General features: G+C 41.8%; 1 protein-coding gene across 2 annotated transcripts in view; it reads right to left on the reverse strand.

The window, feature by feature from the left end:
* Positions 1-13,017: 13,017 nt before the first annotated feature.
* The window catches only part of dyrk1b (dual-specificity tyrosine-(Y)-phosphorylation regulated kinase 1B), a 167,120-nt gene continuing 155,084 nt past the window's right edge, over positions 13,018-25,053 (reverse strand). For both annotated transcript variants that reach the window (XM_080747110.1, XM_080747109.1), the window contains exons 12-13: positions 15,219-15,322; positions 13,018-13,801 (exon numbers count right to left, since the gene is read on the reverse strand). In XM_080747110.1, coding sequence (XP_080603236.1) covers positions 13,277-13,801; positions 15,219-15,322 — 629 coding nt within the window. In that variant the 3' untranslated portion in view covers positions 13,018-13,276. The remainder of the gene's footprint in view (positions 13,802-15,218; positions 15,323-25,053) is intronic.

Raw genomic sequence — 25,053 nt, forward strand, 5'->3', positions numbered from 1 at the left:
TCCGCACAGCCTTGCACACCAAATCCAATGCGTTTTATTCATGCCGCAAACGAAAAAAACGCAACTGTCCTACGTGTGCAAAGGGCTTTAAAGTCCAGTGTTTTTGCAGTCAGTGGCACTAGGCGAGTGATAGTACAATATGTTATTGTTGTTTAACATGGTATAGATATCATTCTCAGTGTTAAAAGTCAATGCCATGATGTTTTGATCTGATAACTAATGCACGAGACGAGAATCTGCCCCACTCCAGGGACAGAAAGATTGACCAGCGAAATGTCAAAGTGTCCCGGACACTGGATAATGAGAAACCAAAACATTCTACATCCTTGCTTCTGAGTTCACGAGACTCAGTCACAACACCATCTCATGATCCATTGTTATGTTTAATTGTCCAATCATAATGTGACTAATGTATTTTATGCTGTACACATTCAACTATATATGTGGAATCATTATGCTTTGTACTCAGAGAGCTTACGATGGGTGATTTTGCTATACTGTACTTGTACAGTACTTTGAACTCTGACTAAACTTCAACACAAAAACGCATATTCTCCGGTGTGGTCTCATTCATTGTGTGGAGTATTTTATTATGATTGGGGAAAACTGTTTATCCATATGGAATATGATCCAAAATTCCATCAAATGGTCCATTCGATTGCCGGATTAGCTCCGAGGAGATATTGGTCTCTTCCGCTGCTAGAACCAGTTAACAACCAGCCGGGGATATTATCAGACGTTTCCCCTGACTCCCACGGAAAGGACTATCTCCCACACGTTTTTTCCTCCTGCGCGAGGAGAAATTACCTTGGGACGCCCCGAGCACAGGGAGGCAGAAAACACCTGCCGAAATCTAAACAACCTTTTTACAAACGGAACAATTGCACCATTTTTGAGCTTGAAGCCTCTCTCCAAAGCTTGGGGAATGAACTGATAACAGCTTTAATGGCTAAGATAGACAATGAGGAAATGAAACCGGTTGTTTCTAGGTGCCCCACAATTGCACCATTTTTGCCCATATGGAGAAAGGAATTCGGATATGATGACTCTCTCCCACATCAACATATCGATAAAATCTCACAACGGTCTGAAGAAAGCCGAAATGGAGGCAGCCAGGGTTGGCTCTGGCACAGCGTTCCACACCAGGGACCGGACACAGACAGTTTCTCTCACAGAGACTTGAGAGGCGGGCTTCATTCTCACACACTGTCCTAATTCAACAGAACCCAGGTCATACGTTTATACCTGCTGTCTTAAGAGTCTAGCTAGCTCTTAACACAGCTGCGTTTTTATTGTTTAATGTTTTGTAGTCTATTGTTTTTGTCGCTTTTTGTTACATGTTTTGAGGACATAGCAGCCGTTTGGCCACGGAGATTGCTTGTCTAAGGTTGGGTTTGTATCAGTACGAGACTTCAATATAGATTTCATTTTATGCTCTAGAACGGCTGTTTCAAGAAGTTCTGAGACGAAATCTTTTTATTTGGGGCCAGAACATATTTTGTTCTGAAGGAATGTCTCTTCGGCCAGTACGATAACCCAATACGGCTGATTAGAGCCACTTAATCACATAAGAAATAGCGTGGTTATTTTAATTAGGAGATTTCACTTTATGCTCTAGAACCGAACGTTCTGACGGAAATCTTCATGCTTTAAGCTTCGTTTTCGTCTTATCTTATTTTATTTTATTTTATTTCCGTCTCAGGCGACTCTGAGATGTTGAATACAGGAGCTTTTTATCTCAGCGCTCCTAAGAACATTTTTAAGAAACATGACCATTCAAGCTAAAAAAGCCCCCTGCTCCGAGAAGCAGTGTTTTTATCGTGTAAAACCTGGACCCACACGGATGAAAGGTTACAATCTAAACCCAGAACCTCTTTTTAACCCGGACCTCAAGTCATTCTGGAAGATCATCGGGGACTCCCAGTTATCAACACTGCCTAAAACTTTTCCTGGAACATGTCAATGGATATGTGCGGAGCTGTGGAGAAATCGGACATTATTTGCCACTGGATGTTCGAACCTCATCAGGAAGGAACAGAGGACGCAAGCAATGTTTTCAAGATGCTGAAGGGCTCCCCCCCCCCCCCCCCCCCCCAGCCGAACCTGGCTGGCCTTTCACTCACAACGCGATGGGACGCGTTGTGAGCTTGTAGATCTGCTACGTGACTTTCATGGATTACAATGTCCCGAAAAGAACAAACACTCTTGACCCTTGGGACGCCCCGAGATAATGGTACTATATATTTTGTTTACTTTTGACTAAGAACGACTTCTGGAAAGAAAAAAAAAGAAAAATCAAGTTCTGACTGACAAACCTGTGTGTTAAATGTTTTTGATAATCTATCTCTGTCTAATCATCTCTAATCCAATTTTCCTCCCCTGGTTACATTTCGGTTTGTCTATTATGAAAGCAAGAAAATCAAACCAAGTATAAAGTGAGCGGTGCTACTTCTGTGTACAATATGGTACAATATGTGCTTGGCTTATGCTGCTTGCTTGCTGCTTGCCCGCGCTCGCTTGACCGATGCTTACATTTTGGTTTATTATTGTTTTATTTTGGAAAAAAAACTATGAGGGGATTGCTGGAATTGTTTTTTATTTCATTTTTCTTATTTTTACCTTGAGAGGCCACGAGCCGATTCAGTTTCTGTGTGACCTTGCTCTCTCTTTCTCTCTCAAAAATGGGTTTCATTCGCTCTTGTTCTGTATAATCTACTGTTTACATTCTAATACAGGGCTTGATAACAATGTGCAGGGGTTATATTTGAATCTGTCTTGGGTTTTTCTCCCTCTGTATTGTGTTCTAACTCACTTGCCTGGTTTGCAAAACTAGGAATTATTTACACATATGACTGTCTCTCCCTCTCTCTCTCAAAGGGGATCTCATTCGCTCTTGTTATGACTACACTCGTACTGATAACAACCAACGCTTGGGTTTATTTGAATGTTTCTATGTCTTAATAATTTTTTTCTTCCCATCAATGACAGGTGGGCTTTATTTTATTTTAGGGGACAGGACGGACTAATGACATGGCAGAACAGGTATAGTGGAACTAACTCCACTAACTCGCTACCAACTTAACTGACTGATTATCAGTGACTGACTGACTGACTGTTTTATTTCAATTTTATTTTAACCTGTTTAATTTCATGACTGTTTATTTTATTTTAACCAGTTTTCTCCTGTCCTCCTGTTTTGTCGTGAAAAACACTTTCCTGTGTAACAACTGAACGTTGTTCTTTCAAACCACATCTTATGGACATGAACCAAAAACATTTACTTTTACCATTCTTAACACATAAACTGCAGTATGGGTTAAGGATGGAAGAGGCCTAGCCCTGCTTTACTCAACCTTTAATTTCTCATGTTGGTTTATTTTTGGTAATACTTTATCCTCTTTACTTGAGTAAAAGCAGGCTGAGACGGTTCCAAAAACAATTTAGATGGCTGGGCTCCATTCAAACCCGTTCAGTCAAATTCCACAATTATTACAACCCTACTGGGCTTATACGGGATTACACATTATGAAAAAAAAAAAAAAAAAAAAAAAAAAAAGACATTATGATTATGTTATGTGTTTCTATTTAATTTTTCTTATTTTTATTTCTTTAAAGTTTCATTCATTTTCTGGTTAGAGAGGCTTTAAACAGGCCTCGCTAACTATTGTATGGTACACTTCCCCCCTCACAGGCCTGGAAGCTCACTCTAACTCTGACAGTGAGCAGAGTCATTGTCCTTTACTGTACCTCGGTACCATCTGTTTCTCATTTAACCATATTTTAACAAATTATCCTCCAAACAAAACAATTTTTGTCACACCCAATATTTTTGGCTGTGGCAAACGGGAGGGAATGTGTTTGGAATTAATATTTAGAATTAATATTTTCGAATTAATATTTTTTCATTTAATTTTATTTCTTTCATATTTTCATTTTCTGAATTCATATTTCATTTTCTGATTTCATATTTTCATATTTCATTTTGTTTTCATTTCATCCCATTTAAATATATTTCATTTTGTGAAGTTGATTCCAATCAATACAGGGTTAATCTGTTTCCCCTAACAGAACAAACTGACACAACTTGTGTCCTCTTTTGGTGATGTATCTAAACATTTCAATTCAATTTCTATATATAAATACCTTATTGCCTTACATTATGGATTGATTTGTCCCTGTCTTTTCCCTTGTCTTACAGATAAAGATATTTTGAGATGATAATTGAGAATGAGTTGACAGACACATACTTCACTGCATGTCTGTCCAAAGTGGAAATGTCAAAAAGGATGAGTGAAAAATCCATATGTATTTCGTGAGTATGAAACTGCATCACACACGTTTTCCCGCTGTAAAGTTTTCTTCCAGACCTTGACTCGGACAAAAGCCAGTAAGGAGGAATAGACAGTTGGCTTTAAGGCGGCTCCGGTTTGACACCTCACTATAAATGTCCCCAACCTGCAGGGACAATTAAGACCACTCATTACCTAAAGGTAACCTCGGAGGTGTACGAATTATGACCGCCAAACGGCTGATTTTCGGATGCTGTCTAAATACATTTTGAATGCTTTTGTCTTTAACCTAAATTATGGTAAAGAGTCAAGTTCGTCTTGTTTTGACTAAAATCGGCCCCAAATTGTAATAACCACCCGGGAGCGTGATGCTGATGTGTTTTTATCTTGCTTGACATGGATAATTTCCAATCAATCTTCGACACATTGAACCTTTGTAAAATACATATATATAATAATTAATAATTAAGACAGTAAAAATCTTTTACCTCTACTTAAAAAACAAAAACAAAAACAAAGTTCAATTATGATATTCTGATTTAAATACCTTTGGAAATATACAGTTCTTTTGACTCTACTCTTCAAAAACTATCGAAATGTTTTTGACTTAAATTGTTCAATTATTATGTTCTGTTTCAAATACCTTAAAAAAAAGTTTAACCCATGTTTTCTTCCCTTGTTGTTTATGCTGCCTTGACATTTAACACTTCAAATGCTATCTCAGGAGGGAATTGATAGTACAATATGTTATTGTTGTTTAACATGGTATAGATATCATTCTCAGTGTTAAAAGTCAATGCCATGATGTTTTGATCTGATAACTAATGCACGAGACGAGAATCTGCCCCACTCCAGGGACAGAAAGATTGACCAGCGAAATGTCAAAGTGTCCCGGACACTGGATAATGAGAAACCAAAACATTCTACATCCTTGCTTCTGAGTTCACGAGACTCAGTCACAACACCATCTCATGATCCATTGTTATGTTTAATTGTCCAATCATAATGTGACTAATGTATTTTATGCTGTACACATTCAACTATATATGTGGAATCATTATGCTTTGTACTCAGAGAGCTTACGATGGGTGATTTTGCTATACTGTACTTGTACAGTACTTTGAACTCTGACTAAACTTCAACACAAAAACGCATATTCTCCGGTGTGGTCTCATTCATTGTGTGGAGTATTTTATTATGATTGGGGAAAACTGTTTATCCATATGGAATATGATCCAAAATTCCATCAGCGAGGTTTCTCGGTTACAGTGGCACTGGTGATGGGGTGTTATGTTAAGGCATTTGCATGCTTTTTTTTAAACACAATATTCAATTTTAAGATGCATGAATCTGTAGAACCAAAATGAGTTGGCATTGGTTCCATAACTGTATTTGTAGGCTATAGGCTACTCCAATCGTCCTTGAAATCAAAACTTTTAAGAACCACTGACTTTCTTTTCGCAAATTGGCCTAAATATATTTGTATGTCAATTAAGCCATTAATTGAATTGAATATATTTGTATGTCAATTAAGCCATTAATTGAATCTTCCAACTAAAACTATCTTACGTCAGTAGTGTAACTAAGTAGGCCTACATTTAAGTACAGTTTTGAGGTAGGCTACTTTAACTTTATTGAGTATTTCAAAATAGGCTATTAGTAGCCTACTTTTACTCCACTGCATCTTGGATCGAAGTATATAGGCCTTTTACTCCACTACATTTATTTGAGCACTTTAGCCTATTAGTTAGGCTACTTTGTAGATTTTGATAGGCTACTAGGCCTACATTAACCACTTCAACCCAATAGGCCTATAGCAGATGTACATGCTCACATATGCCTCAAAGATGGCTATTTTGAATACAATATTTGAAATGCTATTTCAACTTTATACATTTTGAATTCTCAAATGGGACATTCTGCACAAATAGTATAGGTCTAGCCTACTTTTAGTTTTGGCACTTCAAGTAGTGCTACATTTTGATACCAAATAGGCCTACTCTTACTTTAATTCCGGACTTTTACAACACAATATTTATATATAGGCCTATTGATATTATTTTACTTATTTTTCCACCACTGCTATCCTACCTGCAGGTGTTGGTACCAGGGGTTCTGCTCCGGGTCCACATGGTGTTCGGGGCGGTACGGAGGAGCCTGGAGGTGGGGAAATGTCGTCGTCTGCTGCTGCTGCTGCTGCTGTATGGCACCATGCCAAGGAGACTGGGCAACAACAACAGCGAAACCGACCCAGAAGGAGATGGACAGCAGCCACGCGACTTGTGGAGCCATGATGGACGAACCTGAAGACCCACACACCACACGAGCTGCGGGGGGGCAACGCTACAGAGGAGCAGTACAGCAGACCTGTCTGTCTTGCTGTCTGTCTGTTTGGTCAAACCTCAGGTGACACACCTGCACCAGAGCCCACGTGGGAGTGGAGTCAATTAACAGTAATTAGGCTAATGAGTAGCCTATACTGGTTCCCAAACAGTCCCTGTTATGGGTGGGCCCTTTATTTTTTGTTTCCTATAGGCTACATGTTGTTTTTTAATAATTATTATTCAAAATATTTTCAAAAAAGCATTTTTCTGTATTACATAATTTCTTTTCCAGTATTTTCACGAAGAAATAATATGAAAAGATTCCATAAATTAGGAGACAAATGTTTAAGAAGTAGTGAAAATAGCCGATCTGCAAGCTTACAACGAGCGCAAAGCTTGTAGATCTACTATTTTCACTACTTTGGGACCCAGGCAAGCCTTTCTCTTTTGAGTCTGGACCATAGGTCTGGACTCACACCTACTAGGCTATTAGCCAGGGCCAGGCCTTGACAGCAACCTCTTGAGGAGGATGCCCAGGGGCGTCACAAGGGGTAGGAAAGTTGGACTGAGTTACCAGGGCCCAAGGTGGAGGGGCCCTAGTAACTTTAGCTATTGAAAAATAGCAGATATACAAGCTCACAGCGCGGCACCGAGTGCCGCGCTGCGAGCTTGTAGATCTGCTATTTTTGAAAAGTCGTGAAAATGTGCGCAAATCTTTGAATATGTATTTTTTGAGTGAACATTTGTAACTCAAATTTTGCTTCTGGGGGGTCCCTGGAACTAAATATTTTGAGATGGGGGGGTCCTTCACATGAAAAAGTTTGAGCATCACTGACATGGAAACATAGGTTTCTTGGCACACATTTTCACGATTTTTCAAAAATAGCAGATCTACAAGCTCGCAGCGCGGCACTCTGTGCCGCGCTGTGAGCTTGTATATCTGCTATTTTTCAATAGTTAACATTCATGGGGGGCCCGCAGTGAATCCTTGTACCCAAGGCCCAGAATTTGGTGTGACGCCCCTGAGGATGCCACATGCCAGTGAAGTGTTTTGTAGTCATTAGTCAAACTGACGCTATCTCTTCAGATAAACACATGATTTGACACTGTTGACACAGTTTGAGATATTTGGTTGCAAATTGGAGTCTTCGTTTTTTTGGCCCTTTCTAGTTGGGCTATTACTGTAGGCCTATGTTGCTTTTATTTTCTGGCCTTGGCGTAGGCCTACTATAAAGAATCAAACCAGTGATTATCAGCCCTTTTTAATTTCAAAGACCCCCAGTTTGACCCCCATTTGATTCCATACCTGGCAACACTCTTGAATTTTAGCAAGAGACCCCTGAATGTTTACCCTTTGTGCTTCTGAATTGTAATTTCAACCCAGAATATGGTAAATGTGAGAATGCACATGGGTGTTACACATCCCACTGATATGCAGCCTGAAGGGATTTTGTATATTGATTTTTCAGATATCACATCCTTTATAGAGTATAGGATCACCTTCTACAGGAGCCTTCCATCTGCTGCTGTATCCCAATATACAATGAATAGCCTACCGTCTCTCAAAGAAGAAAATGTTCAGGTGGTGGACTGTCATTAAAATCAACTGAGCAATGCCTTAACCTTGTATTCCAAACCAACAGCCTCTCAACAGTTACCACACGCAGTAGTTTAAGGTAGCCTGACTGTAGCCTAACACAATTAATGAATGATTGGATAATCCTGCTAGAACAGTCATTTTAACAGTCCATTTATCATAAATCTAATTAACATGGAGATATGGCTCTTGGTCTTGTGAATGTAGTCAGACCAACTTTTTAACATTACTGAGCTTTACACAGGCTGACCCTCAACTCAACAGTAACAGCTACTCTTACACATGGAACAGATGAACAGATTCAAATCACCTCACAGTTGTGGTGTCCCATCAGTCAAATGAACTGGCATGATATAGGCCCTCTTTGGTATACAATTACAATCCTGTGTTATAGTGGAACTCTTCAGGAGTAACACATTTCCCACATGGGGTGAAGTTTCAGATGTTGGCGACAGCATTTAACTCTTCTTTGGGCATGGAGTTGATAACATTTGCAGGTTCTAGGTCATCTTGAAGGCATCAAACCTCCTGGTTGCAGTTAGTGTACCTCTTGTTTTCTTTTTTCTTTACAATTTAAGAGTTAAAAGGATTCTAGACAGAAATGTAAATGTACAGCAGGCTGTATCATTTGCCTTAATTTCACTTTCCTGTAGGAAAAACCCTCCACGGTGGTTAAATAAATGTTGAATTTTGGTAGAACCTTTGGTTGGGTTGAATCTGGTCATGATTTACCCCAAATATTGTTAATCAAATATATCTCAATATGTCTCACCACATGGTCAAAACGGGTCTCAATCACACTTAGCACAAGCGAACACCAACAACTGATTCTGGCAATAAATATCACATTTGTTTGCATTTATGTAATTTTGAGACTTTTCACAATATGACACCGCTTCACTGTACAAAGCCTGTTTATCTATACAATGAGCCCCCCTCCTGTTTCCATCCAACGAGATCTGTTTGGAACTACGTATATCATGGCCTGAAACAGTAGCTGCATAACCCAATGTTCTACCAAAGAGGAAAAACATGTCCCTGGTTCCATGTTCACTGTCATACATGAACGCTCCTAACTAGGGATGGGACCATTTGAACATTTCATGTCGCGATAATTGTGACCTAAAAAGAATTGCGATTTACGATATTATTAACATTTGCCAAAAAATAGCAGATCTACAAGCTCACAACGTCGCAAGCTTGTAGATCGTCTATTTTATGGCAAAAAGATTTAAAAAACCTGTATCAAGTACATGAATTGGCAGTGAATTGATCCCAGTGCATGATGGGAGGACAATTTCACGATAAATTTAAATGTCCACGATACGATATGTGTTTTTTTTAATCACGATAATAACAATTATCGTCCCATCCCTACTCCCAACTCCTAATCCATATTCAGATACACCAGCTGGCAAAGGCTTGAATCCCACCAGAGCGTTCTCTCTTCACTACGCAGTCCCTGCTTCACTGTTCCTACGATGGGTCTCCATAAAGAAACCCTTCTGAAGGGACCCGCCGCCATAAGCACCCGTTCCCAGCGTCATACGTGACCTGTGTGTGACCTTCAGCGCTGGCAGGGTCCAGTGGTGGAAGAAGAAGTACTCAGATATTTGTTTTAAAGTAGTAACACTACCAATGCAGTACCTGTATAATAGTACTCCATTACAAGTAAAAGTACTGTATTCAAATTTGCCTTGAGTGAAAGTGCAAAAGCATTGGCATCAAAATATGCTTACAGGACCAACGTATAAAGTACTCAAATGTTTAAAACACAGCTAGTAGATCAGCTATTTTCAAAGTATAAAAAAGGCTTAAGTGGTGAATGAAGCAATAAGCCACAAGAGGCGAGTGGTTACCTGGTATTTTACACCGGCTGAGAGGCGTAGGGAGACACAAGGCGCAGCCGAGTGTCTCCAACCCTCTCAGCCGGTGTAAAATACAGGTAACCACAAGCCTTGCGTGGCTTATTGCTTTAACCCTCTCAGCCGGTGTAAAATACAGGTAACCACAAGCCTTGCGTGGCTTATTGCTTTTCTAAAACTGTTACAATATGGCAACATGAAAAACCATAGACATGTACCAATTACAACTGTTCTATTTCACTACTAATTCACTATAAGGTCTGCTCTGCAAGAAAGTAGTCCCCAGCTACAAGAAAGTAGTTCCCAGCCAGGCTGCAGAAACAACACACCTGTTACTTGCAATCAAGTTCTCTAGTCTAGCTTCACAACACTGTGGAAAGAATTAACCCACCTGGATTTGATATAAACTGATCAAGGCCATGGCTACACAGAGCTGGATATTTCATATATCCAGGTTTTTCAGATATCCACATAGAAAAATATCTAGGTCCATACGGAGCTGGATATTTCATATATCCAGGTTTTTCAGATATCCACATAGAAAAATATCTAGGTCCACACGGAGCTGGATATTTCATATATCCCGGTTTTTCAGATATCCACATAGAAAAATATCTAGGTCCACACGACAAAGATATCTAGGTCTAACAAGCACGCACACAGTAAAGTCTTCAGAGATATCCGGGTTCCCTGTCTACACGGATCCAGTGAATCGGATATTTTTCAATCTCTCCACTTATTTATCCGGTTTAAAAGATATCCAGCTTCGCAGCCGAAATATCCAGCTTCATGTGGCTGCAAGCCCCAACAGCACAAAAAAATGTCTAGCTTCAGAAATATCCAGTTCCGTGTAGCCATGGCCTAAAGGTGTGGGTTATAGTCTCACATACCACAGCAATTAAAGGGAAACCAGCCAATCAGAATCAAGGAATGGAACTAGCCGTTTTAGAATGTATGTTTTGTAATATAACATTAAATTGAAATCAAAGTAACTAAAGTTTTCAAATAATTGTAGTGACGTAAAAGCACAATATTTGCCTCTGTGCCGTAACGGAGTAGAAGTACTGAAAATTGGAAATACTAAAGTAAAAGAAATACCGTACTTGAGTAAATGTACTTAGTTACTTTCTTTCCACCACCGGCAGGGTCATGGGGTCAAGTACAGGAAGGAAAGCAGAGATCTGATGGTTGTTTGACCTTGGTGTGCAAAAGTATATTCTTTATTCTTATTATATATCCAACTTTTATTTTGCCCCCGGCCCCCTCCCGCACCCCTCCCCCCCCCCAAACCCAGTGACAGACTGACGCCATTGGTCAATGCTGCCCGCCACCGGTCGCCGTCACTGTTACAATAGCCAATCGGAGCTCACCTGCTGAGAGAAGGCAACCGAACAAAGTAGAGCAGAAAAAAGAGGGTCATTTTTCAGTTTGTTTTTTTTCTTTTTCTTGTTAAATAGTAATAAATACATGGAGATGCAGTGGGTCTTAACTTGATCCTTTTTCTCTGAAGCAGGAGGGTTAAAAAGTTCTCATTTCTGGGTTTTGTTTTGTTTTTTTTATTTCTTTTTTTTTATTGTTTTTATTTTTTTGTTTTTTTTATTTATCTCTTTATTGATCTGTGTTGGTTTCTTTAGCAGCAATCCGGACCAGTTGTCATGGTGATTAGCAGCGCAGAGAGGAGAGGAGATAATCTGGAGGAGAGGAGAGGAGAGAAGGATGGAGAGGGAGTGTGTGTGGGGCGGTGGGGGGGATAATGGGGGGGCAGGAGGGCTTCAGAGTGTCCCGTCACGTCCCTTCACCCCCCCTCCCCTCCCTACCACAGCCCCCCCCCCCCCCCTCCATTCTTCCCTCTCTTCGTGCTCCTGAACAGGGAAGGAGGGAGGGAGAAATAAAACAAAAAAAATAAAAACCATAAAAACCGAGAGACAGAGAGGGAAGTGACTGAATCCAAACGTCAGTCCCGTTTCTGAAGTGTGAGAGAGAGAGAGAGAGAGAGAGAGAGAGCAGAAGAGAGAGAGAGCAGAAGAAAGAGAGAGAGAGAGAGAGAGAGAGAGAGAGAGAGAGAGAGAGAGAGAGAGAGAGAGAGAGAGCAAAGGGAGATAAGGAGACAAGAGCAGAGAAGTGTTTTGGTTTTTCCTTCCAATAAAACCAGGAGAAATTCCTGCATTTTGTGAGTGAGTGAGTGAGTGAGTGAGTGTGTGTGTGTGTGTGTGTGTGTGTGTGTGTGTGTGTGTGTGTGTGTGTGTGTGTGTGTGTGTGTGTGTGTGTGTGTGTGTGTGTGTGTGTGCGCGCGCGCTGCGCGCGTGCGCACATGTGTGTGTGTGTGTGTGTTAGCTGTGGCTAGCTGCCACTCTGACTACATTAAAACCACTACCTATGTAACAAAACGTATGTGTATGTGTGTGTGTGTGTGTGTGTAGCGGTACATCTTGTCCCAGCAGAAGTCAAAGCTATAAATAGCCGTCAACGGAACAGGATGGCAGTGTGTGTGTGTGTGTGTGTGTGTGTGTATGAATAAATTAAACAATTGTCAGTCCAAATTCCCAGATAGCTCCATAACTGAATTTAAAAAACATTTCTCTCTCTCTCCTTTCATCACAATCTGTCCTTCACAGCCCTTCCCTCCCTCCTTCTCTCCTTCTCTCCTCCTCTCAAGGCGTGAACAAACAACCAAGTACAACACACAACTCCTCAAACCACAAAAAACAAAAACAAATCAAAAATAATAATATTAAACAACAACAGTAATAATAATAATAATAACAATAATATTAATAAAAACAAACTCGTCTTGAATTGTTCTGTTCAAATTACAGTCACACGCCCCATCCCCCCCTCTCTCCCTCTGCCTTCAAAGAAAGAAAAAAAAAAACTAACTCAATGAAAAAGGATAAAAAGGAGACCCCCCCCCCCTCCCCTCGCCTCCTCCTCCATCCTCTTCGTCGTCCTCCTCTTCTTCTTCCTCCTCTCATGCAGAAAAAAACCGTCTCCTTCAGCTCAAAGTTCACCTCTTCAAGTCTCTGAACTCTGGCTGTGTGTGTGGGCTATATGTCTGTTCCAACTCATGTTGTGTGTGTGTGTGTGTGTGTGTGTGTGTGTGTGTGTGTGTGTGCGCGTGTAGGTGGTTGTGTAATGTATGCTGTAGTAGTTGTCGTGGTTGTTGTTAAAGTCGTATGGCTTTAGGGCGTGGTTCAGGGTTTATCAAGAGTTGGCCGCCCCTTCGTCTGAGTCCGGCCTGCCCCTGCCGCCCCCCGCCGGGTTGTTGTTGTTGGAGGCGGGGTAATAGTCCTCGGGGGGCGGGGCCTGCGGCCCCGGGGCGCCGGGGGCCGTCCGAGTCCGGAAGGCGGACAGTCCGATTGGCAGCGCCAGGGGCAGGGAGGCCGAGCCGAACTGCGAGGCCTCCATGGAAGACACCGCCCCCCCCAGGTGGTGCAGCCCCAGGGACACGCCCACATCCATGCTGTCACCCATCTGGGGGGAGGTTCCCTGCTGGGGCCCGCCGCCCCCGCCCACGATGCCCGTCTGCCCGCCCTGCCGCAGGCCCCGCCCGCCGTTGCCGTGGTGACTGTAGACGGGGTGCGGGTGGTGCGGCGCGTCCAGGAAGTGGCGCTGGTGCTGCTGGGAGGCGGCCGGCTTGTGGAGCAGCAGCTGGGTGTACGCTGGGTCCTGACCACCACCTCCACCCTCTCCACCCGTCCACAACCTCATCTGCTGCTGGGAGGGAGCCTGGATGGGTGGAGGGATGGGTGGGTGGGTGGGTGGATGGATGGATGGATGGCGAAAGAGAAAGCAGAGGGAGAGATGAATGTTAGTATTTAGTAAGGAAGGACTTCGTTTTAGTATTTAGTGCCACCTTGACTTGGAACAGTTATTCTCAAACATTTTCATTTCAAGGGTCTGAGATATTATTTTATTGTAAATTTAATTCCCTACTTTGTTGTGCAAGAGTGTTGCACAAAAATAGCTAAAACAGACACAAGCTTGGCTATTTTCACTATTTATGAAAAACTGTGAAAGTGGAAGTGGTCTGTGGGTTTTATCAATATTGAACCAATGGAATGTATTAATCAGATCCATTGGTACACAGGGTTCTTTATTCCATTTCCAGAAAGGTTTTTTGCCCAACAGCCACGATTACGTTACTGGCCTGTGGGATGGTCATAATACCACAGAGGGTGTGTTAGTGACCTGAGGTCAAGTCAATAAGGTCACTAATACACACGCTGTGCTATGACCATGGTTGTGGCATTTTTCAACTACGATTGTTTGATTGGATACTTTATTAGTCAAAGATGTGAACAGTGTGGAAGTACAGTAACCCTCGGGCTAAAAGGATACAAATTAAGTCCTGGGGACTGTTGTTACGAACACAAACAGTAACCCATAACCTTGCTGAAATATTCCACCTGTGTTTATTTTTCTCTCTTTCTTTTTTTTTTTACATTTCCAAAACCAGAACCAGCCCTGATGGGAGAGGTCTAAAAACAAGAACAATAAAATAAAAAAATAAAAAGGTCCTGAGTAGGGGACCAAATTAGGCTCTGAGAACATTGTGTGAAACCGAGCCATAGCGATGGCGCCGATTTGGAACCAAATGGAACCAAACTGACCCATGATTCCCAACATTTCTAATTGCAAGGACTCCTGTAACTCTGAGTAGAGTTACAGACCTGTATGGGTCCATTTGAAACCCTCTCAACGAACCCCTGAGGGTCTCTGGACCCCACGTTGAGAACCACTGGTGTATGGAAACAAATGAAATGACAAAGAAAAGCAAAGAAAAAAGATCATTACTGCATCTAAAAAAAAATGTTATCAACAAACTATACTATAAAACTGGTCAAACATTGGCCAAATTGTCAAATTATATAAGAAAGAGAATTCTTTTGAAAATAGCTCACAACACCTTGCAATGTAAGGCGTTCTGAGCTTCAAGATCTGCTATTTTCAGAATATTTATCTGTGGAAGCGAGCCAAACTAAATGGAATGCCTCAACCCCTACAATTCCAAGTGCTTGTCAGGGTGGTGGTGGTGGTGGGGGGGGTCCCCAGTTCAAACATAATTATTTAGATGGGTCTCGGCCTGAAAGGGTTGAGAACCATTGTAGAGGTCAGGGTCATACTGTATGTGTGCACCACTAACCTGAGGGCTGGTCATATCGTAGTCTGAGTGTGTGACAGCAGAGTTGTAGTAGCGGTTACTGTAGCGGTAGTTTCGGTTGTCGTTGGAAGAACCGCTGGAACCACCTGGAAGACACAAACAAAATGATCAACGATAAATGATGAATAGCCATAACTTCTTCTCAATGTACAATACTTCTTGTATTATTCATTATTCGCTGGCATATTTGTATGCATTAAATTCATTTCCTGTGAAACACGTTGTTGTGTCTTTGGTGTGTGTTACCTTTGGTGTGTTATGCCTGCACTGTCCCTAACCAGTGGTTCTTAAGCTGTGGGTCGGGACCCCCAGGGGGGCCCCCAAAGTATTTTGGGGGGTCCCCAGATGATTAACTTAATTAACATTGTTTCCTCACTCAACAGTAAACAAACCAACATACAGTTTAAGTGTATCTGCACATTTCTAAAGTAACAATTGAAGGACTTTTTAATACCTCTAAAAAAGACAAATTAAACATTGGCCAAATTGTCAAATATTATAGGCAGAAATTGGGCATTGTGAGCATGTAGATCGGCTATTTTCAAAATAGAACTGTGTTCAAAATATAATGCCTCAACTCTTAGTGCTCGTCAGGGTGGGGGGTCCCCAGTTCAAATATGATTATTTTGGGGGTCGCGCCCTGAAAAAGGTAAGAACCACTGCATTAAACCATTGTAATTCTCTAATATTTATTGCATGTATTATAAATATAAAGATCTGTGTTATTTTATTCCATAATGATCCATTTAATGTATGGATACTTTCATTCAAAGCCATTCAGCTGGCGACATCATGACGGAATACCCGCCCCTCCTACACTCGCTGGCTGTACCGACATTGTGCTGTTACCACGGCGACCGCTCCCAGTCAGCTGTTGCCACGGTGACTAAAGCAGCTGTAGCTGTGCTGATGAGCTGTTGCCATGGCAACGGCTGTTTAACTGTAGACTGGAGGAGAGAGAGGGAGAAAGAACTGGCTACTGAACTGAGAGAGAGAGAGAGAGAGAGAATTGTGTGTGTGTGTGCGTGCATGCGCTACTACACTTGCATTACTACACTTGTGAGGGTCAAATGTCCCCACAGGTATATATATATATTGTCACTGTCGGGCAGAAACCTTGTACTGTATCTCCCAAGTTTCAAAATAGTATGTATGTAGTATTTCGTAAATTAAAGCGCTGCTTCATCATACAAAAGTAGTGAAAATAGCAGATCTACAAGCGTGCGCGAGGCGTTGTGTGCTTGTAGATCGGCTTTTTCACTAATTTTTTTAAATAATAAAAAAGGAACAGTTTTGAACATGCAAGATTTCCCCCGGTCAACGACGATATGATATGATTTGAGAAATAAGACATTGTGAGGAAAATATTGCCCTGGTCCTCACAAGAGAAATGGTTTGTTTTATAGTGGAAAAATATAATAAGAAATGCTTTAGGATAACAATCATGTAAAGATTGAGGTTATTAACAGTTAGGTTTAGGGGTTAGGGCCTCATTTATACTTCGTTGTGTGCCGGTGTTGTGTGTACCGGTAATATCCGATCGGCTACTTTCAGCTTAAAGGGTTAGGGTTAATAATGGCAAAACCATCTCAGTGCCCTTGTGGTTAGAGTGTCCGTCCTGGGACCCTAGTGTCATGTCTAGGGGTGTACTTGTACATCAAGCTGCCTCACTAGGGCATTAACGACTTGTGATTTTTGCAAGTCGACTCGACTCTGTAAAAAGTTGAGTCGAAGTCGACTTTATTGTTTGATGATGTCATCACATCACACACAAACCCCCCAATAATTTTTGGGGGGTACCCAGATGATTAACTTAATTAAGTGTGCCTATGCATAGCATGGGCAGACTTATTGTTATCACTCATACTTAAGCCAGACATGGACACACACACACACACACACACACATGTATTTCCCCAAAGTTTGGCACGCTACTCCTCCCACAGTTTTTGCACCACACACTCGCGCCATATGTCAAATCGACCGGCTTACGCGGGAATCGTGTGCTATCAACTTGCTAAGAGAAAGGTTCTATAGTTTAATTGATATGAATTTATTAAGAAATTAATTAACCCTTACCTGTCCCCATTGACTTATAATGGGAATCGCATTCAATAATTTTTCTCTCGCAAACCATAGGGGCTACAGTTTCAAGACTCAGAGAGGAGGTTCATAATGATTACAAGGAATAAATAAAAAATAATAGCGTCATTTGGCCTCATGGTGGCGCTATAACAGCCCAGTGTACGTTTTGGCCTGTAACTGTTGAACCGTAGGTCGGAAAATTAAACTTATTTTTTCCCCGGATTCCTTGGGCCAAGACGCATCTCCCCATATAGGCCACGCCCATTTGCGCCAGAATAGATTTTCCGCCATCTTGAATTTTCTCCGAAACACACTTTTTGCTCCTTTTCCTACATATTTTCTTCAAATGTCTTAAAAACCGGTACACGTGATCTATGAAGCCACGCGATAAACATAGTCAAAGGATATTTCGATAGTCTATACCGTTCATTCGTAACGTGCTTCCAAAGTTAGCGGGAGGGGCCGGTTTTGCAAACAATAGCCATAAATCACAAACAAAAGGTCCATTCAACACTGAATTTCAACCACAGTTCGGGGGTGGCATACTCAACGAATCCCAAAAAGCATTTCCACTTGGCCACATGGTGGCGCTATAACGGACCGCTTGCCTCGTAACTCTTGAACCGTAGGTCACAGAATTACAATTCTTTTTTCCCTGGATTCCTTGGGTCACGACGCATCTCTCCATATAGGATACGCCAATTTGCACATGGGAAGATTTTCCGCCATCTTGAATTTTCTCCTAAACACACTTTTTACTCCTTTTGCTACAAATTTTCTTCAAATGTCTTAAAAACCGGTACACATGATCTTTAAAGCCATGCGATAAACATAGTCAAAGGATATCTCGATAATCCGTACCGTTCGTTCGTAACACGCTTCCAAAGTTAGCGGGAGGGGCCCGTTCGCTAACAATAGCCATAAATCACAAACAATAGGTTGAGTCAACACTGAATTTCAACCACAGGTCGGGGGTGGCAGACTCAACAGATCCCCAAAAGCATTTCCACTTCGACCCCTAGGGGGCGTCACAAACGCGCAAAACGTAACCGTTTCGTGCCAGAACGCGTTTCTCACGGGGACCGACCCTCTCACAACGAAACACAGACAACTTGGCGGATGGTCTCACAGTCCAAACCGCTACACAAGGTCGCGCACTGCAGGCACACTTGTCAAAATTGACCCTGTCAATTCTAGTTAAGTGTGCCTATGCATAGCATGGGCAGACTTATTGTTATCGCTCATATTTACTTACTTAAGTCTGTCCATACTTTTCCCCAAAGTTTGGCACGCTACTCCTCCCACAGTTTTTGCACCACACACTCGCGCCATATGTCAAATCGACCGGCTTACTCGGGAATGGTGTGCTATCAAGTTGCTAAGAGAAAGGTTCTATAGTTTAATTGATATTAATTTATTAGTGAATTAATTTTCCCCATTGACTTATAATGGGAATCGCATTCAATTATTTTTCTCTCGCAAACCATAGGGGCTACAGTTTCAAGACTTGGAGAGGAGGTTCATAATGATTGTAAGAATTAATCAAAAAATAATTACATCACTCGGCCTCATGGTGGCGCTATAACGGCCAACTTTACGTTTTGCCCCGTAACTCTTGAACCGTAGATCGGAAAATGAAAATTATTTTTTCCCTGGCTTCCTTGGGTCAAGACGCATCTCCCCATATAGGCCACGCCCATTTGCGTAGGGATAGATTTTCCGCCATCTTGAATTTTGTCCAAAACACACTTTTTGCTCCTTTTCCTACATATTTTCTTCAAATGTCTTAAAAACCGGTACACATGATCTATGAAGCCACGCGATAAACATAGTCAAAGGATATTTCGATAGTCCATACCGTTTGTTCGTAACGCGCTTCCAAAGTTAGCGGGAGGGGCCCGTTTCACAAACGATAGCCATAAATCACAAACAATAAGTCGAGTCACCACCGAATTTCAACCACAGGTCGGGGGTGGCATACTCAACGAATCCCCAAAAGCATTTCCACTTTGACCCCTAGGGGGCGTCACAAACGCGCCAAACGTAACCGTTTCGTGGCAGAACGCGTTTCAGACACAGGCATTGCGATTGAGCTGTGCTGTACTTTACTGCACTGTATTGTACTGTACCGTACCGTACTGTATTGTACTCTCTCTTCTGTACTGTACTGTACTGTACTGTACTGTACTGTACTGTACTGTACCTTACTCTGCTGTAGTGTACTGTACCTTACTGTATTGTAGTGTACTGTATCTTCTGTACTGTCTGTGCTGTAGCTTACTGTGCTGTAGTGTACTGTACCTTACCGTACTGTAGTGTGCTGTACCTTACTGTATTGTAGTGTACTGTGTCTTCTGTACTGTACTGTATGGTAGTAGCGCGCTGCAGGCACACTTGTCAAAATTGACTCTGTCAATTCTAGTTAAGTGTGCCTATGCATAGCATGGGGACACTTATTGTTCTCGCTCATATTTATTTATTAAGTGTGCCTATGCATAGCATGGGCAGACTTATTGTTATCGCTCATATTTACTTACTTAAGTCTGTCCATACTTTTCCCCAAAGTTTGGCACGCTACTCCTCCCACAGTTTTCGCACCACACACTCGCGCCATATGTCAAATCGACCGGCTTACTCGGGAATGGTGTGCTATCAAGTTGCTAAGAGAAAGGTTCTATAGTTTAATTTATATTAATTTATTAGTGAATAAATTTTCCCCATTGACTTATAATGGGAATCGCATTCAATTATTTTTCTCTCGCAAACCATAGGGGCTACAGTTTCAAGACTTGGAGAGGAGGTTCATAATGATTGTAAGAATTAATCAAAAAATAATGACATCACTCGGCCTCATGGTGGCGCTATAACGGCCAACTTTACGTTTTGCCCCGTAACTCTTGAACCGTAGGTCGGAAAATGAAAATTATTTTTTCCCTGGATTCCTTGGGTCATGACGCATCTCCCCATATAGGCCACGCCCATTTGCGTATGGATAGATTTTCCGCCATCTTGAATTTTGTCCAAAACACACTTTTTGCTCCTTTTCCTACATATTTTCTTCAAATGTCTTAAAAACCGGTACACATGATCTATGAAGCCACGCGATAAACATAGTCAAAGGATATTTCGATAGTCCATACTGTTCGTTCGTAACGCGCTTCCAAAGTTAGCGGGAGGGGCCCGTTTCACAAACGATAGCCATAAATCACAAACAATAAGTCGAGTCACCACCGAATTTCAACCACAGGTCGGGGGTGGCATACTCAACGAATCCCCAAAAGCATTTCCACTTCGACCCCTAGGGGGCGTCACAAACGCGCCAAACGTAACCGTTTCGTGCCAGAACGCGTTTTTCAGGGGGACCGACCCTCTCAAAACGAAACACGGACGACGGTGGACGGTCTCACGGTCCGAACCGCCGCACAAGGTCGCGCATTTAGCGAGCTGCAGGCACACTTGTCAAAATTGACTCCGTCAATTCTAGTTAAGTGTGCCTATGCATAGCATGGGCAGACTTATTGTTATCACTCATACTTAAGCCAGACACACACACATGTATTTCCCCAAAGTTTGGCACGCTACTCCTCCCACAGTTTTTGCACCACACACTCGCGCCATATGTCAAATCGATGGGCTTACGCGGGAATCGTGTGCTATCAACTTGCTAAGAGAAAGGTTCTATAGTTTAATTGATATGAATTTATTAGTGAATTAATTAACCCTTACCTGTCCCCATTGAGTTATAATGGGAATCGCATTCAATTATTTTTCTCTCGCAAACCATAGGGGCTACAGTTTCAAGACTCGGAGAGGAGGTTCATAATGATTACAAGGAATAAATAAAAAATAATAGCGTCATTTGACCTCATGGTGGCGCTATAACAGCCCAGTGTACGTTTTGGCCTGTAACTGTTGAACCGTAGGTCGGAAACTTAAACTTATTTTTTCCCCGGATTCCTTGGGCCAAGACGCATCTCCCCATATAGGCCACGCCCATTTGCGCCAGGATAGATTTTCCGCCATCTTGAATTTTCTCCGAAACACACTTTTTGCTCCTTTTCCTACATATTTTCTTCAAATGTCTTAAAAACCGGTACACGTGATCTATGAAGCCACGCGATAAACATAGTCAAAGGATATTTTGATAGTCAATACCCTTCGTTCGTAACGCGCTTCCAAAGTTAGCGGGAGGGGCCCGTTTCGCAAACAAAAGCCATAAATCACAAACAATAGGTCGAGTCAACACTGAATTTCAACCACAGGTTGGGGGTGGCATACTCAACGAATGCCCAAAAGCATTTCCACTTCGACCCCTAGGGGGCGTCACAAACGCGAGAAACGTAACCGCTTCGTGCCAGAACGCGTTTTTCACGGGGACCGACCCTCTCACAACGAAACACAGACGACTCGGAGGATGGTCTCACAGTTTGAACTGCTTGCTTCCTTACTGTAGTGTACTGTACTGTACTGTACCTTAGTGTGCTGTACTGTACTTTACTGTACTGTACTGTACTGTATGTTATTGTACTGTGCTATACCTTACTGTGCTGTACCTTACTGCACTGTACTGTACTTAACCTTACTGTGCTGTACTTTACTGCACTGTATTGTACTGTACCGTACCTGCACTGTATTGCACTGTACCGTACCTTACTGTATTGTCAGTGTTGTACCCGAACGCGTTCAAAGAACGATCGTTCATGAACACGTTCATATTTTGGGCGAACGTGAACTGAACGTAATTGTTTTCGCTTGATGAACGATATTGTCGAACGCGGTCATTCTGACGCCCGTGAACGACGTTCGTCGGCGTTCGTCGGCCGTTCATGCGGCGGTCCGCGCCTCCGCGGTCGTCTGTCCTCTGCTCCTCTCGTCTCTCTTTTCATTCACGTGCTCCAATAGTAGGCACTGCACGCAGCAGTGCCTCGTGAACGTTCGTCGGAGGCTCCGTTGATATGCAGTGCTGTCTACTCTGCACTCTGCTCCTGCACTGTGTGTGTGTGTGTGTGTGTGTGTGTGTGTGTGTGTGTGTGTGTGTGTGTGTGTGTGTGTGTGTGAATCTCCTCCTCGTCTCGCAAGCCTGACTGACTATACTTTGTCCTATGTGTGTTGCACGGCGAGAATATCTGATCTGCAAGCTCACAACGCGTCGCATCCACGAGACAACGTGAGCTTGTAGATCAGCTATTTTAACCAACGCGGATCATGCTGTGCACGGTTTAGAAACGTCTGCCTTCTAGTGGGGTTCCTTGTACATGTAACTTTTTGTTTTTTTCTAGTGGGGTTCCCTGTACATGTAATTTTTTGTTTTCATTTCAAATGTGTGTTAAAGTTTCTTTCACTTCCAATTTGTAGATTATGGTCTATAGCACAATTTTGGTTAGAGTATCAAGACAGTAGATTGAAGAAAAATATATTTTTTGCCCTATTACCAAAATCGGAATTGTGTTTTTTGAACAATGTCTTAGTTTTCCCACAACTGCTGTGTAATATATATATTATTTTGTATTGCTATATCAAGTCAATACTGTGTGGGGAATCAATTGGAGTCAAATATTTGTTTTTGAATATTATGATATTTCACACAATGAGACAATAACATGGTTATTACATGCAGTCCTTCACAATAAGGGTGCAGGAAGACTGATGTTGTGGGCACCTCAATGTTAAGTTGGATGAAATTATTGCTGTGTGTGTTTCTATATAATATGGGTTGAGTCAATAATTTTGACAAATAATAGCATGCAGAAACGTCTAAACATTTATATAATATATAAATGTTTAGGTCTATATATATAATATATATATATATAGACCTTTATATATTTTTTCCCCTTTTTTTTGAATTGCCAAAAGTATAAAAAAAAATATGGTTAAAAAAAGAACTAAAAAAGAACTATGTAGTTCATTTTGGGGAACCATGAACTTTAGTTCATAATGGGGAATTATGAACTAAAAATGAACTAGTTCATTTTAGAAGTTCTGAACTTGAACTTGAACTAGTTCATTTTTAAAGTGAACTTTCCCAACACTGTGTATTGTACTGTATCTTCTGTACTGTACTGTACTGTACTGTACCGTACCTTACTGTGCTGTAGTGTACAGTACCTTACTGTATTGTAGTGTACTGTATCTTCTGTACTGTTCTGTGCTGTACCTTACTGTGCCGTAGTGTACTGTACCTTGACTTGGCGGATTGTCTCACCGTCCAAACCGCTGCACAAGGTCGCGCACTGCAGGCACACTTGTCAAAATTGACTCTGTCAATTCTAGTTAAGTGTGCCTATGCATAGCATTGGCAGACTTATTGCAATCGCTCATATTTATTTACTTATGTCCATGGTTTTCCTCAAAGTTTGACACGCTACTCCTCCCACAGTTTTCGCACCACACACTCGCGCCATATGTGAAATCGACCGGCTTACTCGGGAATCGTGTGCTAGTAACTTGCTAAGAGAAAGGTTCTATAGTTTAATTGATATTAATTTATTAGTGAATTAATTTCCCCCCATTGACTTATAATGGGAATGGCAAAAACTCAAATTCAATTATTTGTCTCTCGCAAACCATAGGGGCTAGAGTTTCAAGACTTGGAGAGGAGGTTCATAATGATTTCAAGGATTAAATAAAAAATAATAGTGTCATTTGGCCTCATGGTGGCGCTGTAACAGCCCACTTTACGTTTTGGCCTGTAACTCTTGAACCGTAGATCGGAAAATTAAAATTCTTTTTTCCCTGGATTCCTTGGGTCATGACGCATCTCGCCATATAGGCCACGCCCATTTGCGCCAGGATAGATTTTCCGCCATCTTGAATTTTCTCCAAAACACACTTTTTGCTCATTTTCCGACATATTTTCTTCAAATTGCACAAAAAACGGTACACATGATCTATGAACCCATGCAATGAACATACTCAAGGGATATTGCGATAGTCCATTACGTTCGTTCGTAACGCGCTTCCAAAGTTAGCGGGAGGGGCCCGTTTTGCAAACAATAGCCATAAATCACAAACAAAAGGTCCAGTCAACACTGAATTTCAACCACAGGTCGGGGGTGGCATACTCAACGATCCCCAAAAGCATTTCCAATTGGCCACATGGTGGCGCTATAACGGACCACTTGCCTCGTAACTCTTGAACCATAGGTCGGAGAATTAAAATTCTTTTTTCCCTGGATTCCTTGGGTCACGACGCATCTCTCCATATAGGACACGCCAATTTGCACATGGGAAGATTTTTCACCATTTCAAATTTTCTCCAAAACACACTTTTTGCATTTTTTCCTACATATTTTCTTCAAATGTCACAAAAATGGGTACACATGATCTACTAACACATGCAATGAACATAGTCAAGGGATATGTCTATAGTCCATACCATTCGTTCGTAACGGGCTTCCAGAGTTAGCGGGAGGGGCCCGTTTTGCAAATAATAGCCATAAATCACAAACAAAACGTTGAGTCAGCAATGAATTTCAACCACAGGCTGCGGGTGGCTTACTCAAGGAATCCCCAAAAGCGTTTCCAATTCGACCCGTAGGGGGCGTCACAAACGCGCAAAACGTAATTGTCCCCATTGACTTATAATGGGAGAAAGCAGAAATTCACATTCAAGTATTTTTCTTTCGCAAAGCATAGGGGCTACAGTTTCAAACCTTGCAGAGGAGATTCATAATGATTTTAAGAATAAATCAAAAAATAATTACATCACTCATCCTCATGGTGGCGCTAT

Source organism: Nannobrachium achirus (assembly GCF_963921795.1).
Source record: "Nannobrachium achirus genome assembly, chromosome: 2".
Classification (NCBI taxonomy): domain Eukaryota; kingdom Metazoa; phylum Chordata; class Actinopteri; order Myctophiformes; family Myctophidae; genus Nannobrachium; species Nannobrachium achirus.